This window comes from Limanda limanda, chromosome 13, assembly GCF_963576545.1.
Source record: "Limanda limanda chromosome 13, fLimLim1.1, whole genome shotgun sequence".
Classification (NCBI taxonomy): Eukaryota; Metazoa; Chordata; class Actinopteri; order Pleuronectiformes; family Pleuronectidae; genus Limanda; species Limanda limanda.
Window position 1 is genome coordinate 5,837,581 of NC_083648.1, and position 22,978 is coordinate 5,860,558.

Sequence of the window (22,978 nt, forward strand, 5' to 3'; positions counted from 1 at the left end):
CGGTGTTTAACATTCAATAAAGACATTTGCTAAACGCAGGTTTCTGAGTGTGCTTTGGTGTGTGTGTGTGTGTGTGTGTGTGTGTGTGTGTGTGTGTGTGTGTGTGTGTGTGTGTGTGTGTGTGTGTGTGTGTGTGTGTTCTGCATCTGTTTACACCACCTCAAAACCCAAGACCCCATAATGTGGATAAATACCTTTTAAGGTGAAGCTGGAGTCAGATTTAGGACGAATAAATCTGATATTAGGTTTTGGTTAAATCAATTTAATGTTAAGGGTTAGGCAATTCGTAATATGGTTAAGTTAAGGAAAATCAGTACAAGTCAATGGAATGTGACCTGAAGTCATGGAGGCACAACTCTGTGAGTGTGTGTGTAGTAATGATCACAGTTGATCTGATAGCGCCATCTGCTGGTGGCAAGCTCACAACGAAGATGCTGAGATTAAATAAAAGTTAAATAAATCGAACCTGCTGCTGCTTCCCCTTCCTCAGTTAACTTCAGTCCTAACGTTAAAGGCTTGACTCTCAAATAATATTTTTTTTATAGTGACAGGAGTTAATTATTCAATTTAAATTCCACCTTAAATCCGACAGCGTCTGAAGTGGTCCAGTGGATAAATGGGAAAAGACAAAAGAAATTTTGGATTTTGAACAATTTCACATCCTTTTGACACCTGGAGGTTAATAAATTACTTTCATACTTAAATTTAAAAAAAGTATTTGACTCCACAGAGGAACAGAAAAATGACTCCATTCTTTTTTTCAGCAGGTGGAAGAGGAGGTGAGAAATTAGCTGTCACTCATTTTGCCTCTGAGCTGACGACTGTCTGGGAAATAACATTTACAGACTCAAGGGAACGAGATCAGATATAATAATAAAGGATTATAATTATTGATATTAGACTATTATTTTATTTTCTCATTTATCTTCCGTTTTGCTTAAAATGTCAGCAAACACAAATAATAACCAGATCCAAGTCATTTATTTAAATGTTTTGTCTGATCGTGAATCTGAAAACCAAAGGTTCTAGTTAAAATAACACAAAGTGAAGATATGAGAAGCTGGAAACAGAGATTTTCTTCAACTTAATGAACTGAGTCGTTGATCAAATCGACTTATTAAAACATGAATTAAACAGTGTAATAACAGAGTAATAACAGAGTAATAACAATAATAATGATACAGGAACCACATATGTAGAAACACTATTTTCACATACTTTTATTTCCACAGTTCTCCTCTAGCAATTTTTTTACATTATTTTTTTTACATAAGAACAGACTGTTATACACAGATACTGAAGCGGGGCAAAGGGTGGGGGGGTGGTGGGGGGGGAGAGGAAGGAGACGAAAACCATACAAAATGGTGTCTACTCAAGCACAACAAAATCTATGTGTATAAAACTGTGTGGGCGGTTCCACGGCGGAGGCACCAACCAAGACCTCAATTCTTTTTTTCTTTTTTTTTTTTAAATAGATTAATAAAAATACAATCTTTTAAATGGACCTTTTTTTAAAGTGAACTGCAAAAAAAAATTAAAGATCTAGGAGGCATGATGACTGGATCGATAACGTCGGGGGGGGTTGATGTGGGTCGATGGCGCCACGCAAGAAGGGAGGAGGTGTGGCCCCTCCCCTTTGCAAAATAAACAAAACAAAATAAACAAAAACAAAAGATTCTTCTTTTAAAAAAATGGCACACAGCAACTAGCACTGGCTACTTTCCACCGTTTACTTGTACACTCGACATAATCAACAACAGCGTACGACCGGGGGGGGGGGGGGGGGGGCGGAAAGGAAAACGGAAACAGAAACATGATCGTGAGTCACATGGTACGTTCTCGCTCGCCCGGCTCTCCGTGCTGTAGTGCTTCCTGTTAGACGTGATTTAGTGGAGAGAGAGAGAGAGAGCGAAGGGGAAAAGAAACAAGGGATGAAAGTGTGTGTGTTCGTGTGTGTGTGTGTGTGAGGGGGGGTGAGAGGGGGAGAGAGCGGCGTGGTGGGACAGTAGTGACGGCTCCACCTACAGGTCGTCTGCAGAATCGACTTCAAACGATCCGCAGCCGGGGAAACACACGGCAGCAGCCTCGGACCCCCCCCACCCCCGGCCCCCTTGCTCCCGCCGGGGGGGGCCGCAACTCATAAATACTCAATCTACGGATTCCTACCTAAAACATTTTATCACTCTTGCATAACACGGAGACCACACACACACACACACACACACACACACACACACACACAGAAACCGTCTGTGTGTGTCTCAGTTGATGACGTCACATCCACGACGACTCGCCGGTCGACCGCACGACTCCAGTTCCGAAGCAGCACGGGGGGGGGGGGAACTGGAGGACGGTGACGGGGGGGGGGTTGGAGCGGACCGCCCTCCTGGAGTCACAGAGCTCGGGAATGTGGGTGTGTCTTCTGGTTTTTTAAGTTTTTGTTGTCCTGTTTGTTAGTTTTTAAAAATAGTGTGCATCGTTTTCAAATCACAGATCCGTGGATGAACCTGGCTGAGGTGGAGCGGGACCCCCCCCCCCCCTCCTGTATTCTGAGGAACCAACATGGCCGCCCCCTTTTTGCTCGAGTCAGGGAGGCCAGTTGACCAACAGCCCCCCCCCCCACCAGCAGCTTCCTGCCTGGCGGCGGGTTGAGCGGTGATCTTGGACTTGGAGGATGGAGCCGAGCACAGAGCGGCCGGTGGGATCTGAGGATCTGAGGATCTGAGGTCAGAGCCTGGAGCTCCGGGCGCCTGGGACCCTGTCATCTGTTGGCTGGGAAGTAGTTGGGGTCCAGGTAGTTGTAGCCGGTGCTCTGCGGCAGGCAGTAGTCCCGGTCCAGGAAGGTGTCCGACAGGTAGACCGGCTCCAGGTGGTGGTTCGGCTTGTGGGTCTCCGTCTTGTACAAGCTGGAGAGAGAGAGAGGGACGAGCAGAAGAACGATGAGTCACAGAAGAACCAGAGGAAACTGCCACTCGGCCGCTTGACTCAACAGATCAATAGCCACAGATCACATCTTTCAATCTATAATCCTTTAAAAAATGATCACACAGCTCATGTTGGATCGTTGTCCTTCTAATAAAAGGAGAAATCTCAGTTTGTCTCTTCCTTCGATTTTTCTCAACAGCTGCTCATCGGTTCCACTTCCTGTTTGTGTTACCGTGGAGACGAAGAAGAGCAACGTGGACTCGAGTGTTCTGGACGAACAGTTCGATGGAAATACATACAATCACAATACTGACGTGAAAAACACATTACAGGCTCATTTTGTAAGAGGCGGCCACATTTAGTTTCCTGTTTAATGTCCAACCAAGCGTGATGGGAATATTAAGTGGCAGAACAAGTCATTTATGTTTGGCTGCTGTCATGGCAACAAGATTTAACCCCATGCGTCATCTACGGTCGTTAATCAGCTGTTGTATAATTTCTGTTTCCTTTAATAGACACGTAAGGCTCGGAAAATGTAATAAACTAAAATTACAGAGTGTTAGTTTGTAAATCGTTTCAGTACATTTGCTAGTTTCATTTAATGCACATTAGTTCAGTGATGAAAAATAAATAAATCTCAAATATACACAAATGACATTTGGATTTTGCATCAGTTTCATTTAGTTGAACTTTCTGAATTTCAAAATAATCCTTCTGAATTTGCTTTTCAGTATTTTTTGATCAGGTATCTAACAAAAAAAAATATTATTATTTACAGGCAGTGATGAGGACATAAGGTTCTATGATGAATAAATATAATATACGACTCAGATAACAAGCTCTCTTTGAAGAGACACTGCACCGGTGATAATCAACTGGAGTTTCAGTTCTTTATACAAATCTTCCCGGTACTGTAACTACGTAGTTTTTTTGACTGATTAACTCATTAATATGAACAAATAGACGTTTGGTCATGTTGTATGTTGTGTCTCAAATATGTTTGTTTTTAAAGTGACAAGAGTTAAGTATTCAAATTAAATTCCACCTTTAATCCGACAGCGTCTGAAGTGATCCAGAGGGACAAGGTGGATAAATGGGAAAAGACAGAAGGAATTAAGGATTTTGAAGAATTTCACATCCTCTCGACACCTGGAGGTTAGTAAATTACTTTCATACTAATATATAAAATAAAGTATTTGACTCCACAGAGGAACAGAAACATTTTTCCATTCTTTTTTCAGCAGGAAGAGGAGTTTCAGTTCTTTATACAAATCTTCCCGGTACTGTAACTACGTAGTTTTTTTGTCTGATTGACTCATTAATTAATATGAACAGATAGAGTTGTGGTCATGTTGTATGTTGTGTCTCCCTGATGTTCCAGATGTGCAGGAGCTCACCAGTCGGAGCAGCTGGAGCAGAAATCCACTGCGTTGTCAGACGGACACTCCTGACAGTGCCACCGCACCCCCGTGATGGGTTCCATGCCACAGACGTCACACTGCACAAAACAACACACACACACAAAAAACATCTTCAGGACACAATGTCAAAAGAGCATCAAACTATTTAATACAGCCTTTCAGGAAATGTGAAATAACAAGATATGTGAACCTGGGATAGTGAATACAATTACCCTTTAAATCCCTCTGGTATTTATATTTTATTTTCAGTAGTCTTTAGAGAAAACTAGAACTTCAATGGAAGGAGGAGATTTGGAATAAGCCAAAGTAAAATGTGAAAAGCCTGGTTTGAATGTCATGATCACGATGTAAATGATCTTCACCTTGAAGCCGAGGTGTCGCACCCCGACCTTCTCCTCCTGGAACTCCTGGAGCTTCTGCTTTTTCAGTCGCTTCAGCTCCAAAAGCTCTTTGTACTCTGGCAGATTTCTCAGCTCCACAGGAACACTCTCGTCATCCTGGGAGCAGCAGGAAATGAGACACGCACACAAACACCACACACACACACACACACACACACACACACACACACAGAGACTGATGAGAATCAAGGGCACAGACAAAACATCTCTACATGACTCCAGCGATCCCGTCTGATAACGATATTCTGCAGAAGTTCAACATCCCGAACACAGATTTGCTGATGTTATTGATTTGTCTAATTTTAGTTGAACAAAAACAACGTATCCATGAACTTCAGCACAGATTTTCTTCTGTTTGAGCTGGAATGTTGTTTTGTCTCTGTGGTGAGCAGATTGTCTTTCTGCTGAACGTACACAACGACCCATCTTTAGTCTATACGATCCTCCAGCTCGTCACCGGGACAGAAAAACACTTTGGAACAGAGGAAAGAGGCGTTTTGTTTTCAACAATAGCCTCAGCAGGACGTCTAGACAAGAAGCGGCTTCGTGAAACTCCTGCTAAGCTGCTGACGCACTCGCCCTGAGGAAACTTCAGGTGCGACCTGCCAACACGGTCCAAGGAGAGGACAACCCGGGGAAGTGAGAAATAATCGCTGCCCACGCTGGCAACATCTTTGTGACTTGATTTCATCCCGGTGGTGTCAAAGGTTTTGTGAACGCGCCGCTGGAGCCGGCAGCTTCTGTTCTCAGCGGGACACGGCAACCTGGTTTCCTTTAAAGGTTACCGCCATCAAAGGGGGGAGAAAGAAAGTGTCAGCGCCTGGATAATGGCGAAGCACAGTTCAAATGGAACAAGGAGCCAGACCCCTTGCTGGGATTCAGCTATTTCTAACGGCACACACTGACATGATAGGTGTGAAAAAAAAACTGACGAGAAATATCAGGAGCAAAACGCTTCCTTGCATCCGAAGGTGATAAAGTGGAGTTATGATGAGCAGCTTCTACACGCCATGTTCCTACTAGGGGTGGGAATTGGCAAAAATGTGACGATTCAATAGTATTGCGATATTTGGGCCACGATTCAATAGTATTGCGATATTTGGGCCACGATTCAATAGTATTGCGATTCTGCGATATATTGCGATACTGCAAGTATTCCGATTCGATTCTGCGATTTATTGCGATTCATGTCCCCCATATTATTCAAAGGCATTACAAAAAATGAGGCAAATAAGACTGCTCAACTCACTTCAAATGTCACATTTAATTTTGTGAACAACATTGTCTTCTAAACATTAACTGAAGTGCAAAAACTTTGTCCTTGAACATTCAGGAGACAGGACCTTTCTGAATAGGAGACCTCTCACATGAACACTGAGCTCAATCATATAAATAAGAGTAACCCAGAGCTTCAATCAAATTGAGACCTGCAAGGTCATGACCCAAAATGTTAAATTCATTTGGGAATATTGGCATTTTTGTTCAGAAAAAGGAGTTGGTCAACCTGCTCAGATGTTAAAGTTCCTCTGGGCCGTTACTATATCTCCTGCAGTGGAGAACATCCTTTCCGCAGACACACTAGGTATCTTTTAAACTCTGAAACTCTCCTCGTCATGCTTTGCCAGCCAGGGGCTGTGACATATATAATTGTAAATAAATGTTAAATATTTTTTTAAATATTGCAATACTTTGTGCTACAGTATCGATATAATCGCGGGCGCAAAATATTGCGATACTGAACAGAATTGATTTTTCCCCCCACCACTAGTTCCTACAGGACACCACACACCGAGGGAATCAGATAAATTACAAAGAAATCTCCCATAACAAGATATAAAGAACCATTAGCTTTGAGGCTGAGGAACTGACCGAGTCGTCGGCGGACGGGTCCTGCACGCTGCCGTAGTACGCCGCTCGCTCGTCCTCCTCGTCCATGAAGACCGGCGGCTCGTAGGAGGTGAGGAAGGTGGAGGGTCGGTACAGGTGCTTGTTCAGGTGGTGCTGTCTCTTACTGGACGCCTGAGGAACAAACCGGTAACGTTACAGAAGCAGGCAGGGCATTTGAAATGGTGTCTGTACTAGGGTTGCAAAATTCCGGGAATATTCAAAGTTGGAAACTTTCCATGGGAATTAACGAGAATATACGGGAATTAACAGGAATTAAAGGGAATAAACTGGAAATTGTGTGGATAATTTATACTAACTGTATTTACCTTGTCATATACAGACATAAATATAAACATTTTGTTTTGTCATAGGCTGATTTGAGCCCTGAGGAAACTTCGGGCACTTGACTATATGCTTCTGCATCGTTGTGTCATTCTTAACATAGGTCTTTTCACAGTATTTGCAAATGAACACAGCCTTTCCTTCTACATTGGATGGGGTGAAATGTCTCCACACATGAGATAGTGCACGTGGCATTGTTCTGTAGAATAAGATGAGAAAAAAGTTTGTAAAAAAACACTAATGCAATGCCAGAGATATAAGTAGTTCGCCAAACAATTGGAATCGTCTGTGAAAATATTTTACACTTGATGGATAAATGAATGGAAATGTGATGGAAGAATGCACAGTGGAGGGTTGAAATTCAACGTGCAGTGTGTGCTGCATTCCATACATCTTTAAAATAGAGTTTTGAATTATGTTTTTATTGCTCAGCGTTTAATTTGCGTATTTATTTTTTTTCAAAATTCACAAAATTCCCGAGCTTAACTTCCCATGGAAAGTTTCCGGAAAGTGAAGCCCTAATATGAAGTTAAATTGATAAACAGTGCATCAGGATGCTACAGATACATGAAATATGTTTAAAATAATCATCAGACTAAAAGTTGTTGACACATGACACCTCACACACATTAAAACAACTCTTTGTTTCATTGGAATTAGTCACTCGATGTGAAAGGGGGGGAGGGTTTAGTGAAGGAGCTGAAGTTACCTTCTTAGTGTACATGCACAGGTTGGGTGTTCTTCCAGGCACAGGGATACCAGCTTTAGTCAGTTTGATGAAGTACTTCTGAACTCTGCTGGCAACCTGGAAACGGTTCAACAGGAAAAATGTTGCGTTAATGATCTCAATGGAGGAACAGCTGCTCCGAGTAATTGAGGTCACACCAACACACACACAGACACACACACACACACACACACACACACACACACACACACACACACACACACACACACACACACACACACACACACACACACACACACACACACACACACACACACACACACACACACACACACACACACACACACACACACACACACACACACGTTTCATTCAGCTGCTTGCAGGGGGGGGCAGTCATCATACAGGATGGTCTCTGCCTTTAAGCACTGACACACTTTACACTCATGCATCTGAACAGGCTGTTGCTATTGTAAAGATTTCTCAGTGTCACGACAGGATGATAACAACAGGCCGACAGCACAATGATCCCAGTCAGGTTTTTCCAGGTGTAGGTCACCTAGAGGCTAGTTCCTTCACTGAAGTACATTCCTTCCAAATTACAAAAGAGTAGATAATGAGGTTTTATAATCTATAGAAAAGCAACTAAACCAAATATTTTTGCATTTTGTACTAGGTATGGATCAGACTTGTAGTTAATCCTGTGTTCACCTGTTTTGCTGTTCGGTTCCCCAGCTCGTCAGCGACCTTCTGCCACCTCCTGGACTCCACCTCCTCAGGAGGAAACTTCACAAGAAGCTGCTCCAGCTTTTTCTAGAAAATACACAAAACACCCGGTGTAAACTGTTAAAGAACAAATGTAATGAAAAAACAGCTCATGAATCAGCCGGTGGAACAAATTAATATACACGTGGGTTCGCTTATGAATAATAAGGTGTCAATTTAGCTGTGATTTTACGAAAAAAAAAGAGAGTTTTCTACAGATTATAAGCCTTGAATATTAGAATAGATAATAAAGATATGAATCCTGATGCTGGATCATGATCTTGCTGCTGGCCAGAGACTATGATTGCAGCAGGACTGCTTGACATATAGTATTGAAGTTATCCTTCAAAAATGTTTACCCTCATCGATGCTGCTAAAAACTTTAATCCCAATGATGTTTTCCTACACTTGACATCTGTTGCACTTGTGTCCGTCCTGGGAGAAGGATCCTCACGTGTGTCTCTCTGAGGTTTCTATGTGTTTTTACCTGTTAAAAGGTTTTTTAGTAGTTTTTCCTGACTCTTGCTGAGGGTTAAGGACAGAGGATGTTACACCATGTTAAAGCCCTATGAGACGAATTGTGATTTGTGAATATGGGCTATACAAATAAAATTTGATTGATTGAATATACTGGTGTCATCAAGCGATCACCACGTTAATTCCACATGTGTGTTTTATAGTTTGCTTTTTGCTGGATATGTAGAAACACTAAACGATTCCTCTGATAAACAACATCTATCAGATCAGAAATAATGAAACATGCTCAGTACCAACCTGCTCCTCCACCGTCCACAGCTGGTTAAATGTGTCGGACTTGTTTGGCTGACACATCCTCCCCCTGATCATCTGTGGAGAAAACATGAGTGACAGGAGAGTTGAGAGACTGACTTCAAACCGAAATAATAGGCAAACACACTATTTGAAGAGATCTGTCACACGGAGCCGTCAGAGAGACAGAGACAGTGGAGCTGTCAGCTGGGACTTGAGACATGTCACTGGATGGATGCAACACAAAAACAAATCAGCAGCTCTTTTGACTGACAAACAAAATCTGGTTTGGATTCAGATGCGGAAGTTCACGAGAATGCAAATGTGCTCGCACAATATAAAGTGTGAGAGAAAAGCTGCTTCCAGACGTGAACATGGACTGACTGGAGGAGGTGCACGTGTGAACACAAATGTCCGAGTAAACCCCCCCTCGCTGTGTTGTGAACGTGTGAAAGGAAAACTGCAGGAAAACTCTGTAGCTGATTCTCTGGATTTTACTTGCAGGTCATGTCTGAAGAGAAACAATCCATGAGTTGTTTGTTAAGTTCTAACACTTCACATTGTCTGATCCCGATGGGAAGTGAAACCTAACGATGTGAAAAGAGACTCACAACAAAGAGGCCGAGAATAAGACAATGATCGAGGGGTGTGGGAGAGGCGGACCACTAACGTTACCACAGACACCATCTCCACACTAATGATATGTACTGGGAGCCACTGGGATGGCAGCAGCAGCAGCACCAGTGGGTCTTACTCAGCAGGCAGAGCTGTACCTGCGCTTGCCTTTCGTTCTCCAGGGCGTCGCTGGTGGGCAGGGACGAGTACATGGTGGAGGACTCGCCCTCCTTCTTGGGCTCTACCGGACTCTTTGGTCGAAGAGGCAAACCTGAAAAGGACAGACACGAGCAGAGTTAAGCTGTAGGAAAAACAAAGACTGTTTCGGGTGATTTCTAAATGTAGTGATTTCTAAATGTATATGTGCCTTTGTCGAAGATCAGCTGTAGCCGCCGGGTTTTGCGCTTCTTGTCGCAGAACTCCCTCTCAAAGTCGCCGAGTCCTGAGGTGTACTGTTCCCACGCGATGTCGGGGAGCTGGACGACCCGCTGAGGACACGGCAGGCCCAAGTTCACCTGAGGATCAGAAGAACCAGGAGGAACGAGTTGTTAACAGAAGGATCTCATAACGTCCAGAACTCCTACTGCAACAATGGGACAACAGAAAAGAAACCAAGAGGAACTGTTGGACAAACAATTTACAATTTCTGTTTTTCTTCTGTATACTCAGGTTTTGGATTTCTTTGCCACTTTGAACTTGACTCCAGTTGTTGTTTTTAGGTCCTAGATCATCTCAGAGATTCATCATAAATATGTAAGCCATCAAATAATTATATTATAAACACACTGCTACATTTTAAAGTGCTCAAAAGCAGAAAAGCAAAACTGTTGTACACTTATTTCTATTTTTCTTCTGTATGCTCAGGTTTGGATTTCTTTGCCACTTTGAACTTGACTCCAGTCGTTGTTTTTAGCTCTTAGCTCCTTTTCCTTCATCAGAAAACTGAACCAATCAATCAGCAGAGAATTTATGATCAATTAATCATGTCTAAATGTTGTATTCTGTGGCTACAGCATCATCAATGTGAGAACTTGATGGTATTCTTTGGCATATGAGAGGAATCAGATCGTATTAAAGATAACCATGAATACGGGACATCAACTTTTTTCTGACATTTAAACAAACGAAACAATAAACGCCTGATTGTAAAGGAAAATGATTTCAGCTGCATCTCTCGTTGCATAATTAACAGAGAGAGGAAAGAAGAGAAAGATTGTTCTGCTCATCAAAAGACTCGGAAAGATGTTACGTCTTCAAACCCGGCATCATCTCAGAGATTCATCATAAATATGTAATCCTTCAAATAGTTATATTATAAACACACTACTACATTTTAAAGTGCTCAAAAGCAGAAAAGCAAAACTGTTGTACACTTATTTCTATTTCCCTTCTGAATGCTCAGGTTTTGGATTTCTTTGCGGCTTTGAACTCGACTCCAGTCGTTGCTCAATATGTCAGCACATATTAATGAATCACGCAGATCATGCATCTCGGTTCAAGATGGCCGGTTTCACCACTTTCAAAGCAGGTTCTTGATTTAACGTCTGCAGCAGGTGCTCCGACAGGTTTACTGCACCAGTTCGTTAACTGATTTGCCCGGATATCTGATATATTGAGTGAGCAGCAGTCAACAAGACTCAGGGTAGAAAACGTGTGTGAACAAACCAGTGGATGTGTACGTGCAGGACGAAAGCAGAACAGTGGAGGAGGGAGAGGAGTCTGCAACCTGAATCTAACAAGCTGCCACATATTTATCTCAGCAACGTTCCGACAAAAAAAAGGTATTCCTGAGGCCAAGGACAAGAACTAGAGTCCTGTCCCAAATTAGTCGGATATACAACATCCTAATCTGTCCATATCAGAATTTGTATTCCCTAAAATCAGTACCAGCACGAGTCCTGAACCTCAGTCAGGCTCTGATGCATGTGATTGATGTATATTTGCACATTCTCCTGCAACTGATTCAGCTTTTTTTATTGTAAACATCACCTGTTTCTGCAGCTGCTCCACGAAGCTGATGGGATCTCCGAGTGCTTCTCTCTGGTGCCGCGCCAGCGTCTCCAGGTCCAGGATGGCCTGCGTGCGCTGGGCCTCCAGGACCCCGATGGTCTGCAGCAGCCTCTGGTAACTGACACGGAGGGAAGTGAGTTTAGACAAGGAGTGGAAGGAGTGGACCTGCCTTACATTATTTAACACGACACTTGGAATGTTGCAGCGTATAAAACTTTCAGCCTGAGACGATGCATAATTCAGCCACAGTGCTGAGAACATAAAGACAGGGAGAGAGTGTTTCTATCCTCCTGTTCCACTTGTGTTGGAGAAACAAAACCTGGGAAAGACTAAAAAAATATGCGTCTTCTCAAACTAACACCTTTGCAGTTACTTCTATAATACAATCCACTATGAACGACAGCGGTAAACAACACTTTTACATGCTGAGATACGACCTCAACACTGGTCTGTAGCGATGCACGTCACTCAGGTTTTACATCATCACCGACACTCGGAGCCTGCAGCGCTGCAGGAGAAGTCCGACCTTTCCACTCGCTCATTCTGGGGCAAACGGGACGACTGTGAACTGAGCTGTCGGGGACTAAGTGTGACGCTGACTCAGAGGCAGAGCTGGAGGAATCGACAGCAATGTCACTACGTCCCACACGGCTTTAACCTAATGCAGGCGCTCAGCGGAGCAGAAAGGATCAATCTGCTTTAACAGGACGGGAATGAAAAATCAATGCACGGGACACAATTTATTCAACAGCAGCCGGTGGGTTTGAAAACCCCTACAGGTAAAAACACGCAGACGAGTCAACTGTGTGCCTCACCTCAGATCCCTTCATTAGTTTCACACACACCATGTTTCTACAGTATCTGAGGAGCAGCTGCTGCAGTGGAAGCTGTAGATCTGACTCTTCAGCAGTGACATTATAAACCTCTCCTCTCCTGTACTGCAGAGGGATTCAGATTCAAATGTAAAGAGAAAGGAGCAAACAGTAGGAATTCCTTCACTGAACAGATGATCTGTGCATGTTGAAGGGAAACTAGGCTCAGCTCGGCTTCTCAACACCCTGCACCCCCCCCCCACGCGTGTCCAGGGACAAGTCTGGTGTTTCATTGCCACCTACTGGGCCTGAAGTCCACTGACAAACACTGGTGTTAAAAGAAAGGCCAGGTGGGACAATGTTTCTGCCAAGTCAATGTCTGACAATTAAGAATAACATAATGTTTAATTAAAATATTAACCTGATATACGTAAAGGATGCTTTGTCAAATGTGACAAAAATACAAGCCCTTCTGTTCACAGAGCATCAATCATGTCAGTCAATTCTCCATATTCAGCAACTCGAAGATGCAGAGTCATGCTCCCCTAAAATATTACTCCTCGCTGTATTGATCCGAGGCTTCGGGAAAAGTCCCTTACTCAGCACAATAAACCCCGTGGCATTTCACAGAAACTGGATGGACTTGCATTGCGATACGACTGCAGTGGAATCTAAATCTGAAGCCACTATCCAAATATGAAACATTCACCGACACTGGTGTCAAAGACACAAGGAGCCGAGCAGATGACGTCTCCCGGCCAATAACGAGGCATCGTGAATCATCTGACCTGCCACAGTGCGGGAAGCCCAGCTCGCCCGAGTGCAGCATGAGACCTGTCGGCGAACATAAACATCCCGTCGTGCACCACCACAGAAAACAGAAAAACCAGAAGAAGCAGCCGAGCACCGAGAAGCCTCTTTTTCTCTCCTGTAACGACTTCCAGAGAAAAGAGAAGAGAGGCAATCAGAGCCCGTGATTCTAACATCGAATCTCCTCAGGGTTTGGAAACCTGACAATTGGCAGCAAATTCACACAATTACAGCACCAGACTGAAGGTGGAAATTAAATGTGAACAGCATGTAAAAACCTAAACAATGAGACCGGAGCTAAACTTAGACGCTCGACAACGTTCCCATAAGGACTGAGAAAACACTCCCAAAATATAACCGGGATAATTAAACACTTTTTTACACTTGTGTTCACAGGTAAAGGAACAAAAATCGTTTTTTAGGTCTTAGATCCTTTTCCTTCATCAGAAAACTGAACCAATCCATCAACAGAGAATTCATGATCAATTAATCATGTCTAAATGTTATATTCTGTGGCTACAGCATCATTGTGAGAATTTGATGGTATTCTTTGGTATATGAGAGGAATCAGATTGTATTAAAGATAACCATGAATACGGGACATCAACTTTTTTCCGACATTTAAACAAACGAAACAATAAACGCCTGATTGTAAAGGAAAATGATTTCAGCTGCATCTCTTGTTGCATAATTAACACAGAGAGAAAAGAAGAGAAAGATTGTTCTGCTAATCAAAAGACTCGGGAAGATGTTACGTCTTCAAACCCGGCATCATCTCAGAGATTCATCATAAATATGTAATCCTTCAAATAATTATATTATAAACACACTGCTACATTTTAAAGTGCTCAAAAGCAGAAAAGCAAAAACTGTTGTGCACTATTGTTTATGACACAAAAAGACAAACTAATGGTTGTTTAACATTGACCCAAGACCACAGAGAATAAAGAACATTTCTGCTTCATTCAAAACCAGAAATAACGCAATGATCACAGAACACAGGGAACAACATGTGTGAGAGCCGCGGCAACAAAAGCTGAGGAAAAAGCAAAACCCCCGGGGAGCTCCCACATACTCTTTATTGTGTTTAAGAGCCAGGTGGTCAGACTCAAAATAATACACGTCTGGCTCCTCCTCTTCCTCCTCCTCCTCCTCGGCGGCCTGGCTCGGAGCGAGTTCCTTGCTGCGCTCGGCCTCTTTCCGATCCAGAGAACCACCGGGCTCGCCACCTGCCCTGGCCCCGGGACCCGCGGGCATTGGCTCCTCCTTAAAGGGGCCGACAGAGTCCGAGGGGGCCGGCTCCTCCACCATCGGGCACACCTCCTCCAGCCCCACCTCCACCTCCCCCTCCTCCCTCATGGGACCATTGTCTCGGGGCGGCGAGCAGGGCTTGGAGGAGGTGGCCTTGCCACCGGTAGCAGCTCTCCTGGGTGAGGTGCGTAGCGTGTATCTGTGTTCATAGAGCTCCGTGAAGGAGGGGGGCATGCTGGATATCGAGGGGTTGCACCCCGGCTCTGTGGGGGAGGGGGTCGTTGCTAGTGGGGGGGTTGTTTCTCCTGAGTTGCCGTTGTTGATTGGACTATTGTTCGTGTTGGGTGTGGTGTAGGAGGTGGAGGCAGCAGCAGCTTCCTGCACCGGGCTCGGCGGCCGGCCGTTGGTGTCGCTCTCCGTCACCTGCTCCTCGTGGGACAGACACAGAGTCTCCCCCCCCACCACGTCCACCTCCTCCACCTCCTGCTTGGCCACCATCAACTCAGGGATGGGATCCTCTGGAGCCGCCTCGGGTGGCGGCGCAGAGGAGGCTGGCGAGTCCCGTGAGCCGGAGACCTCCATCTGCCCGGGGTCAGAGGTTCTACAAGGCACGGCGGGGTCCGGGGACGAGGGCGCCCCCCCCTGGCTGCCGTTGAGCAGCGACGGGCAGCTGGTGACGGAGACGGGACTCGAACTCGTCTCTTCGGTGAGCGTGCCGGGTTCCTTGGCCGGACTCTCCGCGAGTCCATTAGAAGCTTTGTGAGTGTTCAGGGGCTGGGAAACCCCGTCGCACTCCAGGTGAACGTCCTCCTCCTTCACCGCCATCAGCTCGCCGGCCTCTGTGCTGAGGAGCGGTGAGGCCGGAGCCGAGTGAGCAGAGTTCTGGCTGGGAAACTCCTCACACCTGCCGGGCTCCGGTACAGATACTGGACTTTCAGGCCTCAGAGGCTCGGGTTGCTCCTCGGGTCCCTGAGACTCTCCGGAGCGGGAGCACCGCTTGGCCCTTTTGATTTGAGGAGAGGGATCTCTCGCCGCTTTGCCTCGGTCACAGTTCTCGGGCTTCTCGGGACTAATGTCTTTTTCTAAACAGGACACGCCCCGCTTCCTGGAGCCGGGCCACTGCTCCACCTCGGCTGGGGAAGCATTTGAGTCAGTTTCCTTTGCCTGCAACGAGGCCTGAGGCTGGCCATCGTGCCGAGTGTTCTGCTTGGAATCATGTTTAGCCTCCTGCTTTGACTCCTGCCTGCTCTCCTGTTTGGTGTCCTGCTTCGACTCCTGCTTCGACTCCTGTCTAGTTTCCTGCTTCGACTCCTGTCTAGTTTCCTGTCTCGACTCCTGTTTAGATTCCTGTCTCGACTCCTGTTTCGACTCCTGTCTAGATTCCTGTCTCGACTCCTGTCTCGACTCCTGCTTGCCGTCCTGCCTCTTCTTGGGCGAGCGGGCCCTGGGTAGAGGAGACACCGAGGTCTCCTCTGGCTGGGCGATGCTGCGGTTCCTGAGGGTTCGGCCACAAAAGTTCTCGTCCAATCCATTGAGCCCGACTGATGACCTTGTGACACGCGAGGAACGGGACGCGGCCATGCTACGGCGGGGGGCCTACTCTCTCCTCATCCTGGTGCTCTCTCCTCTGCAGCAGAACGTGGGCACCTGCAAAACACACACAAGCAGACACTTCATTAAGATATTATAATAACGGTGTTAAAGGTTAAGTTGAAGCAGTGGTTAATGGTTTGATGGGTTTCAAAAAGGCAGAGGAGCTAAAAGTGAAACCCCTTGAGGTTTTTCAAACAAAGGCATTCATCAAAACACCTTTGTTAAACACTGCCGGGGTCATTTCTCCGCTCACACCAAAGAGGTATTGATTTCTCCTCTCATTGTAGCTAAGCAACACCTTCTGTCCACTGACAAAACTAGATGTCTTATCGCAAGTCTGTGCAAACAAAAACGTGAACGTCTGATCTTACATCTCGCGGAAATGACCAATGATTTTGACACTTCACAAATGTCACTGGTTTTGAGGCTGATCTGTGTGCGTTTGTTATGGGAACTCAGGAGAAAGGTGTGTACAGAAAAAGCCCCGAAGGAAACAAGCTGGTGAATTTCCCAAAGATGAATCACAAGGAAACAAGTCATCGTAGACAATCATATCTGTATTTCTGAGTGCGGGTGTATTTACTTCCTCCCAGCAGGGATCAATGGTGATTCTGTCACGCAAAGAATGAATACGTTTTACCGGCTGACTGGTTTTCTGACAGAGAAGCAACGATGTGAATCTTACGTTCAGTTCAGCAAAGAGATAAAACGCTGCACCTGTACATTTATCATCCCAGCGTAGTGGGTTTCTCTCTCTGTAACAGGTGTGCCCGAGGACCAGCAAGCTGCCATCCTTCCACAATTCACTAGAACATTAAAAAATAAAAAATGCTTCAACAAAAACCCTACAGGAGGCTTAGAGGCTTTAAGTGTGGACGACTGTGGAGGCTTAGAACAAGACAGACAATCAACTTCCTGGAACAATCAAGTGCAACAACTCCACCCGACAAACTCAGTGTGTTACATTAGTAAGAACATTACTTTGGAACGGAAACCCTGACTCACAGTGTGACCTGGACAAAAAGCACCTTGCAAACGCAACCAGACACCAGTGAATCTTGGCTCTTGCTCTATGATAAATAATCTGTCTTACTAATAATAGCCCAATGCACGAATATTTGTTCGCTATATCATAATCTGACTGGAATTCAGGCTGAAGTGGAGACGAATGTGACTTTAGCATTGCTGGTTTACTCAGACATGTATACAGGTTTTCTGCAGGTTTCAGTCAGGTACATTTAAGAGCTTTCCAAGACCATGATGAATGAAATGTATGTACAACAGATGAGTCACAGAATTACTTCCTCATAATTAAAGATAAGGTGAAGTTGCCTGGGCGAGAGAAACACTCTCAACACCACATTATCTGAAAACTACAGACAGAGATACTAAGTGTCCTTCCCACAGACCAGCAGAGTGTACTGTGATCAATACAGGCTGTGGTGTCTGTAGACGCACTTACACATTAATCTTGTCTGTGGTTATTACAGTGTACTAAATATCTGTATCGTTGAGACAGAGCTACAACACACACAGGGATAAACTATGCAGGCCACAGCAATTCTCATCCAAAACGAAGGTTAACACAAGACCACTTGAATGTGTAAAGACAAAACATTGAGACTTTTTAAGGCAAAAGGGTTTTGACACTTTACACAGAATCAAAAGATAATCGATTGAATAACGTCCACAATCTTTTATCGCTAAACCGGGACGACAGCCTCAACTCACTACAGGCAGATGCAGCCTGATGATCTCAAAGTGAAACTGCTAGATCTAAAAATTATAAATGTAAATGAGATCTATTTGAATTATGAACGATTGAGTGTTCACGCCCCCAGGTAAACGTTGGCTCTGATCGGAACCACGGATAAAAGACTGATAACACCTCTTATTTATAAACACCGTGGCTGAGAGTTATGAGAGAAAGAGCAAAAATAAAGATCCAAATAAATACAAAATCGAACAACTGAGCTCAGTACGTGAATCTGCAACTATGTGTAGATATCTCATTTATGTTTTTATTAAACCTAAGCATACAAGAATAAGTAAGTGAACAGTGTGATTGTAATCAAACATTTAAAGGATATTGATTTAGATTACTGCAGGTGGAGAAAGAGAAATCTATATTATATTATTCCCTTGTACTTGAGAACACAGCGAACCAACACACAGGAATCTTTCCACTGAACCGTCCTCTAGTCTAGATCCGGCTGCTGCTAATAACTCAAACAACAGAGGACAATAAAAAGGTGACACAGTAAAGGTGATTCCAAAGTGACTTTCTGGGGGGAGATGATCTCACTGAATGATGAGATACAGTTGCAGGCCTCTGAAGCAGAAGAGGGAAATCACTGCATCAATTAGCATTATGGACCCGCTGTTCATTTACATTAATTTCTAGTACATCAATCTTTTGGGGTGACCTCTGTCGAAACCGACTTAGAAGCTGATTGTTGGCGTCTCCTGGACAATCTCCTCCGATCGACACGGTGCTGACGCAGCAGCTTCCGGGCCAAAGGCGACTCGGGCCACAAATACATTTTGATAATATTCCTTTTGGGAGATAACGTAATAGTCACCTGGAACAAGCGCTACCACGTGCACGTATTACTCGCACCCCGTGATAGAGTCAAGCTGGGAAAGTTAATGTGATTTGTCCGTGCGTATAATAAGAGAGAGAGAGAGAAGGAAAAACAATGGGGTGAGCAGGGGACAGGTCGTTCACCCTCGGACTCGACACGACAAACATAATTACACTGGCTCTCGTGACCTGCTTCCAAAAACTGGAACACGAATCACTACTTGCTCTCATGGTTACAGTTCAGCAGGACGAGCTGGATCAAAGATGTGTTCTCGTGTTCTCGTCCCTAATAAGTAACATGTTGATGGAACAAAGTTTAATTCTGGAGGAACGTTTTCTATGCTTTATATCCATGAAACAATATAATGAATGTTGTGGTTACTTGTCCAATGTGACTCCCTCCGACTACATTCACATTAAACTGAAAATAAAGGACACACCAGCCTTTTCTCTCCATTTCAAGCCTCCACCCGGACAAAGTGTTTCTCTCCCCACAAAAATACAATTTTCCAAAACAGCGTCCAGTCCACTGTTATGAGGTAGGTGTGCAATAACTTTTTTTTTTATATGGGGCCGATTTTAAAAACAAAAAACCCTCTTGGCTGTGGAGCGTGTTTTGAATTGGCCTCAGAATACAAAAGATTTAGGTACTTATGGTGTTTGGATTCTTTGTCCTCACACAACAGCACCAAGGCGATGCATACAACACCTTCCAGCTGCTAATCAGCGTCCATACAGGCAACAAATACCAACTATCATTACCTCTTCTGCACCGTAACGATCATTTCAATACCAGTGTGTGAACAAAGGAACATAAATGACCAGGAAGAGATTAAACGACTGTTTGACTCGAGAGGAAAAAGAGATTCAGCTTATTTTTCTTACACAACGTAGATCCAGCATGTGAAGCAGCAGACCTTGAAGGCAACATTACACTGGCTCCTAATGTTCCTGTCAATTTAATTTGCTGCTGTCGAAGTCCATACGTATATGATTCTGACATTTACAGACTAAAATACTACTGTTTTGGGGTCTAATAACTTTAAGAGTAGCTTTTTGGAACATGAATGTCTTATATAATCCTATTAAGGATGAATTATGTTCATTCTGGGAACTCACCTATCTGATTTGGTTTTCTTTTGGGGGTGGGGTAGATAAATAATTCATTTTACTTTGAAACCAGTCTTAAAGGGGAGTGGTAGTATTACATTATTCTGTTAGTTTAGTTAGTAATTAGTTAGTGTGATCAGGTATAAATATGTATGTATGCATGTAAAACTTTCCATGATTCTTGTAATAAAGAAGATAGTTGATTACCTTATTTCTGTTCTGGCAATAACAATTTAAAGATCTATAATTAATAAATGACGTCTAGCTAATATATGTTGTGGGTGTCCTGGTGCTCGGCAACGATGCTGGACTTTGCTGCTGCTGTTGTCAAAATCATCCCACAATCATCCTGCAGCTTAACAACAACCACAGTTACAGAGACTTAGCCGTGAAGATCTATCTTCTATCTTCAGCAACAAGAAGCACAAGGAGTCCTGGGACAGATGGCCTTGGCCCCCACAGAGGCCTGATCAACATCATGGAGTCAGTGTGGGATTACACAAAGAGACAGAAGACACAGAGACAGAACTAAATCTACAGAACAACTGTGGAAACTTATCCAGGAGAAATGGAACAACCCACCAGCCCAGCACCTTGACAAACTGGGCGTGAACACACTGAGAGGAAGTGGTGCTACACTTTAAATATTGGTCTTTGTGGTTGCTGCACTCTGTATGACCTTAAATGATAAATAAAAACTATTCACGCCTTTTTTTTTTGTGTGAAAGGATCCTCCGTTTACTTTCGGTTAAACTTTGCAATAAACCACAACATTGCTTCCCTTAAGAATGAACACTATGAAATGTGAAAACAGACCCGAGGCCTGTGGGTCCCACCCTGGAAACAGGATTTCATGCAACACCATGTTGTATTTTGACTTTTCACTTTCTTCTTGTGAAAGACTGGATGTGTTAAATTCTTCAGACGTCTGAAATGAAAAAATGTGGTAATTCATGTCAACATTAAGGTCATAGCCACTAGACTTAGCTTTTGCTTCACAGGGTTTAAACTTAAAGCACAAAAGGGGATTGGAACCACAGCTTCAGACCATTTGATTTGTTATCGCTGGTTCTACAGTTGAAGGACAGTCCTGAGTTACAGGTCTGAGGAGAAAGGTCTGGTTTTAGTGGGAGATCTTTACCCAAGAATGTTAAATAGACAATGTGGACGTGTCTATTGAATAAAACACAAGTCAGACTTAACTACTGCTTCTCTTCAGAGGAACATCTCAGCACACAAGGTCCCAGTAGAACCCAGTTGTGTGGCAGAGCTGGAAACAAACCACCTCTGCCCTACACACTAGTTTACTTAATGTAACCATAAGAAGCCAGGATGTGTTATTAGTCAGTGCAGCTTCCTAAACACAACACATGTGTGACTAACTCTCAATCAAACCACTTCCTGTTCTTCTGTAAACCACGTTTGGATGTGAAGTTGTGTTAAACACGTGCTGGTTGTATCACAGTGATCGCAACCGGACCAGGGCTTTGCAGATCATTTGCCTTCACACACAAACACACACACAAACACAAACACAAACACACAAAACACAGGTTCCATTGAGATCCCAAAGCTGTGAACTCCAGCTGCACGTAAACAAACACAACATGTAAAGGGCTGGTGTTAGCAACTGAAGCTAAGCTAACTGAGTTAACAGATAAACAAACAGGGTCCGGGTTGTGTTACCGTGTGTCTGCTGCTGACCTGTAGTTCAACACTACCGAGGGGCCTACTGGCAATCACACACAACAAGGGGAATCCACGAGGTGTTATTGATACACACACCGACGAGAACCTAACCCTAACCCCCCCTCTTCCAGCATCCCAGCACCGATAAAAGTTGTCAGGCACGATGGGACCGTTAACCCGCCGGGGACCAGACCACGGTGCCGCCGGGGAAGTGAGCACCAGTCCCCGGCAGGTGGACTCCCAAGTCTCCCCTTTAGGAAACTCCGGTTCGGGGCTAAAAAACAAAAACACAGGTGGTTCCACGGGGGGGAGCTAGCCAGCATGCTAACAGCTAGCACGAAGCAGCAACTTCCAGGCAGCGAACGGTTACTCGGGCTAGCTTGATGTGGAGCGAGCTAACACCCGCAAACTCTTACCTTTAGCTCCGCGGGATGAACACAAATACACACACACGTCCCGCACTCACACACAGGCAGACCCACGTCTAACCCGCACAAATCATCCCCGCACAGCCACGGGTGCTTGTTGGGCACGACTAGTTAGCCGAGTTGGCTAGCCGCACCTCGGCTAACTCTTCCTCCGTTCACCGCACCGTGCAGGGAGGGAGAATCGTGGCGGTGCGAGCAGGAGCCTCCTCCTCCGCCGCTGCTGCAGCTCCCAGCCCCGGGTACATGCTAACTTAGCTCCGCCGCTAGCACAGGCGTGAAGTGCATCAACAACCACGTTCAGCTAAAAGGAGTTACCCGGCCCCGGTGTCACGTTTCGCCGAGCTTTCTCATTCCGCCTGCCCGGAGCAGCGCGGTTAGCAGCCGAGGAGTGGAGTTAGCACTTGTTAGCCAGTTAGCATCTCCGGCTAGCATCTCCGGCTAGCATCTCCAGTTAGCATCCCAGACTAGCAGCTTCAGTTAGCAGCACCAGCTAGCAGCTCCAGTTAGCATCTCCGGCTAGCAGCACCAGTTAGCATCTCCGGCTAGCAGCCCCGGCTAGCCGCTGCAGCTTTAGCCGAGCTAGCCGATTGTTCCTCGCATAACTTTGCGGAGGGATTCCCGTGTCGCCCCGGACGCCGGTCGCGGACCCGTCCTCACGGATGTTTAACCCGGGTTTAGCTCTTCGCTGCCCCGCGACCACAGACCCGCAGGCTCACTTCTAACCCGCTTTTTTTGTAGCCGAGATAAATTGCACATACCTCACTTCCGTACATCTGCTGCACGCTCGGTCGCAGCCATGTTTTCAGTGCAGCTCGTCGGGGTGTGTGAGCCGATGGAGCCGAGGAGCCACTGAACATGTCCACCTGTCAGAGGGGTCCT

General features: G+C 44.9%; 1 protein-coding gene across 4 annotated transcripts; it reads right to left on the reverse strand.

Moving 5' to 3' along the window:
• Positions 1-2,533: 2,533 nt before the first annotated feature.
• zzz3 (zinc finger, ZZ-type containing 3) lies at positions 2,534-22,905 on the reverse strand. Of its 4 annotated transcripts, none has more exons than XM_061084195.1 (12): positions 22,858-22,905; positions 14,520-16,342; positions 11,802-11,940; positions 10,180-10,327; positions 9,971-10,083; positions 9,204-9,275; positions 8,376-8,477; positions 7,686-7,781; positions 6,617-6,766; positions 4,709-4,843; positions 4,323-4,423; positions 2,534-2,906 (listed from the first exon to the last, which is right to left on the reverse strand). In XM_061084195.1, the coding sequence occupies exons 2-12, from the start codon at positions 16,274-16,276 to the stop codon at positions 2,762-2,764; spliced, it is 2,958 nt and encodes a 985-aa protein (XP_060940178.1). In that variant the 5' UTR covers positions 16,277-16,342; positions 22,858-22,905; the 3' UTR covers positions 2,534-2,761. The 4 variants fall into 4 exon arrangements, with proteins under 4 accessions (XP_060940178.1, XP_060940180.1, XP_060940179.1 ...); XM_061084197.1 differs by lacking the exon at positions 22,858-22,905 and adding an exon at positions 22,415-22,494; XM_061084196.1 differs by lacking the exon at positions 22,858-22,905 and adding an exon at positions 22,088-22,249.
• Between the last annotated feature and the right edge of the window lie 73 nt (positions 22,906-22,978).

Coding starts and splice junctions, on each gene's coding strand:
- zzz3 (XM_061084195.1), bottom strand. CDS start 16,276: ATGGCCGCGTCCCGTTCCTCGCGTGTCACAAGGTCATCAGTCGGGCTC. Junction 8,478..9,203: donor TGTGGACGGTGGAGGAGCAG/GTTGGTACTGAG, acceptor TGTATTTTCTAG/AAAAAGCTGGAGCAGCTTCT. Junction 4,424..4,708: donor TGCGACACCTCGGCTTCAAG/GTGAAGATCATT, acceptor TGTTTTGTGCAG/TGTGACGTCTGTGGCATGGA.